This window comes from Panicum hallii, unplaced genomic scaffold (assembly GCF_002211085.1).
Source record: "Panicum hallii strain FIL2 unplaced genomic scaffold, PHallii_v3.1 scaffold_384, whole genome shotgun sequence".
Lineage (NCBI taxonomy): Eukaryota > Viridiplantae > Streptophyta > Magnoliopsida > Poales > Poaceae > Panicum > Panicum hallii.
The window spans coordinates 12,473-18,307 of NW_020356416.1; the positions used below are offsets into that span (position 1 = coordinate 12,473).

The following is a 5,835-nucleotide window of genomic DNA, read 5'->3' on the forward strand; positions in this document are numbered from 1 at the left end:
GCGCGGGGGGGGGGGGTGAGGGGGGAGGGGGGGCGGCGCGCGGGCTCTGCCGAGGGAGGGGGGCGCGGCGTGGCGGCGGCGACCTGGCGCGGGGGGGTGAGGGGGGAGGGGGGGCGGCGCGCGGGCTCTGCCGAGGGAGGGGGCGCGGCGTGGCGGCGGCGACCTGGCGCGGGGGGGGGTGAGGGGGAGGGGGGGCGGCGCGCGGGCTCTGCCGAGGGAGGGGGGCGCGGCGTGGCGGCGACGACCTGGCGCGGGGGGTGAGGGGGGAGGGGGGCGGCGCGCGGGCTCTGCCGAGGGAGGGGGGCGCGGCGTGGCGGCGGCGACCTGGCGCAGGGGTGTGAGGGGGGCGGCGGGCTCTGCCTCGGCGGATCCCGGGAGGGGCGGGGCGGTGGCGGATCCATGCGGTGGATCCTGCGGAGGGGGGGTGTGGCGCTCGCGGTGGATCCGGGGGGAGGGGGGCGCGACGGGGAGGAGGACCTGGCGGCGCTCGCGGTGGATCCCGGGGGGAGGAGGGGGTGGCGGGGATCCGGACCTGGCGGCGCGGACGGGAGGAAGGCGAGAGTGTGGCGCGATTTGAGGGTGCGGCGCCCAAATCGAGCGCCGCACCTGCGGCAATATTTGCTGTGGCGAGCTGGTGGAAACACGCCATAGAAACTGTGGCGCGCTAACTTTAGTACCCTTCCCAAACGGTTATCTAATAGGGTGTGGCACGCTTAAAGTTAGGCTCAAGCGCCTTAGGCATCCTGAGGGGCACCTTTTCCCTTAAACAAAAATGCCCCTAGTTGAGATGAACTAATTAACCAAAATACCCCTGCCTGTGTCGGGCCTGCGGAGTGACGGTTTCACTTTCACCTGGATGCTCACAGCTTCCACGGCGAGGAAGCCTGGAAGCATTCGTCTTCCTCTCGCAGCTCGTCAGTCGCAACACGCAACCCGGCGGTCGAGCAGACGACGCCACCCTGTCGGCCTACCACTCCCACTCCGAGCCGACCCGCCGCTATCTTGGGATGGGAGCGCTGGCCTTCTAACCTTGCCTCTCCTCTGCGCGCAGGTTGGCTTCAATTCTCCGTCTCCCCTCTTCACTTGTCCTCTTTCTATTTGCTCGTGGCCTAAACCCTAGATGTGGCCCAGGGAATCAGGAATCAAGGACTATGAGCGAAGACAGCGGCGACATGACCGGCGGCGGCCAGCAAGGCAAAAACTCTGCGGCGCCAGTGTCCCCGCTGGAGGACGACAACCTGCTGTCCGTGATCCTCTGCCGCCTGCCGTTAGTGCCGTCCTCGCTCCTCCGCGCCTCTCTCGTCTGCAAACCGTGGCGCTCGCTAGTCTCTGACCCCCGTTTCCTCCGCGACTTCCGCGCCCACCACCAGAAGCCCCCTCTCCTCGGCTTCTTCTCTGTCGATTTCTTTGGAAACATCGAATTCACCACAATGCTGGGTCCATCTTCGGACCGCATCCCTACCGAACGCTTCTCCTTGCGGATCGGTCCGACCTGCAGAGTTCTTCGCAGCCACCATGGCCGTGTCCTTGTCCTCAACCAGGAGGGGCAACACTTCTTGGTGTGGGATCCTGTCACCGGCGAGCTGCTCAACGTTGCCTTCCCCAGGGGTCGATGGCAAGATGATGCTTGTAATTGATGGTGGAGTCGTTTGCGCTGCCACTGACCAAGGCCATGTGCATGGTGCTTGCCACTCGGATCCCTTCAGGGTGGTTTTCATAGGTGAAGACAGGGGACAAATTTTTGCATGTGTTTACTCATCAGAGACCAGGGCATGGGGCAATCTATTCTCAATGATGTCGCCGCTGCCATATTTTGTGACAAATTCTCCTAAATGTCCAAGTACCCTGGTCAGGAATTCCATTTGCTTGTTGATTTTTGGGGAAAGGGCTGTAATTCTTGAGTTCTGACTGGGGTAGGGGAAACCTAACCCATATAGATGTACCATCGGATGCATATCACTTTGATGCCTTTATTGGTGGCATGTGTCAGTTCATGGTTACACCTGCTGACAGTGGTGGTCTCAGCTTCATCCTTCAGCGTCCATGTATGGAAGAGGGTGTCTGATGGTGGCCGTAATAATGCTACATGGATGCTTGGGAATACCATTGAACTGAGAAAGCTACTTTCGCTGAAGCCAATGATGCACCTAAGAATAATGGGACTGGATGAAGACAACAATGTCATATTCAAACTGACAGATAGTGTTGTCTTCACGGTCAATCTTGAGTCACTGCAGTTCAAGAAACTGTCCACACAATTGCCTTTCTACCCTTTTTCCTTCCATCCATTCAAAAGTTTCTACACTCCAGGTAAATTCCATGTATATACATTGTTCATTGCAATTATAGCAAAGTAGAGCTAGTTTCGATGGCTGATTGGTGTAGCATTGTCAGAATGCCTATCATTTCCTTAAATGCTAAACAAACAATTTGAGGATCAGTTAAATTAATTGCTTCTTTATTGGTTGCTTGTGATACATAATGGTGTTTATCTGTTTGATATTGTAGTAGTAAAACCATGCTGTTCACTACAGAGTTGATCAATGATGCTATGTGTGTTCATAGATTAAAAGCATAAAAGCATTACAGAACTGAAGTTGTTTCTAGTCTATGTACCTCTTCTGGCACAAATTGTGCGGTTGTGCCAAAATAGTAGTCATACGTATTTTCAGCATTAGATATTTAGTAACTGGAAATTCAATATTAGCGCACTAAAAAATTCTTGAACCGTCAAATATATCAAATGACTGATTAATGGTGGGTAACTGATCAATCAAATAAATAGTCTCAGTGTTCTTCTTCATCAAATAAATAGTTTGAGTGTTCAAAAATGTGTTATTTTCTAGATCGATTAAATGTTTTAGTCCATGTAAATATCTCATTGTTTCTCTGTTGTAATTATTTGCGCCTTTTTGCATGTCTTCATTTGTTGTGACTTCTTTTGCCTGTAGGTGTGCGCGTTTGTGCTGGACAGAATGATATCAAAAGTTTGACAGGAGCATAAAATGGTTGTCTGGCAATATATGCTACAATGCTTTATTGGTTGAAAGGTAATCCAAGACCTATGTTACAAATGCAGTCCGAGTGATCTACTGCATATTATTCTACTTTTTGGTTTATTAGATCCATGTACTTGTTCTTTTCTACAAATTCTGCAGCATCAATAAGTACCAAGAGTCTCCATAATTCTCCATTGACACTCTCGAGCCCTTCTAAGGTGTTTGCCTTCCTGGCACACAGCTCTATGGCTATAATTATCTAAATATTTCTCCCTCTTTCATATTCTTCATCAGCTCCTATCTGGTCCTGTGATTTTTGAACCAGTACTGTCCATCCTATTTAATTTTTCTTTTTTTCTTTTATCTATTGAGCTTCCACTGTTCCCTCCTAGTATCCTAGTTGAGTGGTTCTGCCCTTTTGCTTAAATATCCCTCATTAAATCCAACTTACTGGATGATAATTTTATTCCATTTATGGATAATCATTCGAGCATATCTTTCATTGTCAAATACTGTCTAACTTGCAACCAAACAGGCTGCATGTCCATAGTTTTTGCTGTCCAAACTAGATGTTGATATCTGCATTCCATTTATTCATCTTTTGATATATAGATATAGTAATAAGAGATCGATATGTACTTGGTACTTGCCAAATGACCTAATTGGCTTAGCTGTGTTTGTCAAAGAAGAAACAATATGACTGGCATAGTTAGTTTCTCATGTCCAAATTAAACTAGTTATTGATATTTGTATTCCGTTTATTCAACTTTTGATAGTAAGAGATATGTTCTTTTAATTTGATATCATCTTATGATGAAAAAGTAGTGAGGGGGGTTTACGTTTGTCTTTATGCATGGTAAGCAAATGATGCTATGTTGTACTGAAGGAACTACCAAATTACAGATGATATGGCATGAGCTCCAATTATTCAAAGATATCATATGCAACATATATTGCTTCCTAGATGCTTCTAATGTGAGAGTATCAATTTAATTATTCTAGTCAGTATTTTTCCTTAATTTATCACTACATCACTAAAGTTGTATACTTGGCATTGAGATACATTTAGCTAGTACAATTCGGTTTGATCTTCTATGATCTGTGCCTCTGATAATCTAATGTTTGTTTTGTCTGGTATTACTTCAATGATTCAACCTTGCAGATCAGTCCCACACTAAGATCTTTGCAACAGTTACTGGTACAAAGTTGTTTGACTGATAATATTGCTTGTTTTGTAGGTATCTGCTGTTTGTTCCTGTTTTCCCAGATGCGGATATGGTTTGTTATCATCGCACTTCCATTGCTGTGGCCTATGGTGTTTTCCTTTCAGAGATGAACCCTCCGATCCATATTGCGTGTACTATGAAGTGGAATTAATTGCAGCAGAGTTAATTGCCTAATTTTGCTGATTCCCTTTACTTTTTAATTCTGTATGGTCATAAATCTAACTTTGAATACGAAGATTGGTTCCCATGTGTTCTGGTATCCTCTACAGGAAAACAGTGTATTTTCGTCGGCCAGAAACCGACGAAAATAGGCCAAAAGCCGACGAAAATAGCTATTTTCGTCGGCCTGCCGATGAAATTAGGCTGATGAAATAAACAGACGAAAATAGGCTCATTTTCGTCGGCTCCAATGGCCGATAAAAAAATGGCAGTGTTTTCGTCGACTCGATGGCCGATGAAAATATGTTTACATATTTTCGTCAGCTACCGGAGCCAACGAAAATATAGTTATAGTGGCCGACGAAAATAAGCATATATATCCATAATCAGAATTACGAAATACATCATCACACAATCACCAAATACATTCAATAAGTACAATCATAAAATCTATAGTCCAAATGACATATATATATCAACGAAGCGAGAAAACACAAATCAAGGAGGGGTAATATTATATCCGCTGCTGCAGGCACCTCTAGAAATGTTACGCGCTGTCGATGGTGGCGTGGACGGGCTGGCAGAAACTCCTCGAGGATGAGTACTCGTCGAACCCTGATTATAGATAAAGTTAAATATTTTTAGTATGCATATATAAGACAATTTGAGCATTGCTAGTTATACGATATAATTACCACTTGTGGAGACGGTAGACGCACATATGGTACAAAAGTCGGCGGTGGAGGAGGAGGTGAAGGAAGAGGTGGCAAATTAAATTGTGAGCCAAGGGTAGCCGCTAGCATTTTCTAAAAACCGATAGTATATCAAATATCTTATAGCAATGAAAAGTGCACAAGAATTTGAAAAAATATCAAACTTGCATAGTACCTGAATCTGTCATTGCTGAGCGAAAAAACCTTGTATGTACTCGTGCTGTTGCCTTGCCCACTCCTCTTGTCTTTGCATCGCCTCTCTATGCTGCCTTATCTCCTTCTGCAGTCGACTTTTCCTTTCACTTTCCCGTTAGTAGCCCCAAGAATTCTGAGAGGACTGGGAACACCTTGCCTCACTCAAAGCACCACTTGTATCAATAACGACATTCAACATGCTGAACCTGCCATGTTTCTTCCCTCCCCCGCTTGACTACAAGGCACCGACATCCACATCACTCCTCCTCCAATCGTACTCCTCCCCATAACGTGCCACCATTTCATCACCATATCTCGCCTACCATTTAGGCAACCAATAATAAGATTATATTCGAATCATCACTGAATTGAAATCAAATTATTTTACTAACCAGAGTCTATGTGGCTTTCTCACTGCAAAGCAACTCTGGCTGTGTAGGATCTGCGCCGTGGTGGCCTCGAATGTATGTCTCAATATAGCTTGGGGCCACCCCACTTTGTGCCTCCTGGCAAAGAAGAAATTGTGATATTGCAAGTAAGTAC

General features: G+C 46.6%; 1 protein-coding gene across 1 annotated transcript; it reads left to right on the plus strand.

Moving 5' to 3' along the window:
* Window positions 1–824: 824 nt before the first annotated feature.
* On the plus strand, window positions 825–4,484 carry LOC112878689. Its single transcript, XM_025942912.1, has 5 exons — window positions 825–1,051; window positions 1,132–1,905; window positions 1,938–2,310; window positions 2,952–3,050; window positions 4,238–4,484. Exons 2-4 carry the CDS (start codon window positions 1,516–1,518, stop codon window positions 3,002–3,004), a joined length of 816 nt encoding a protein of 271 aa, XP_025798697.1. The 5' UTR covers window positions 825–1,051; window positions 1,132–1,515; the 3' UTR covers window positions 3,005–3,050; window positions 4,238–4,484.
* Window positions 4,485–5,835: the final 1,351 nt, after the last annotated feature.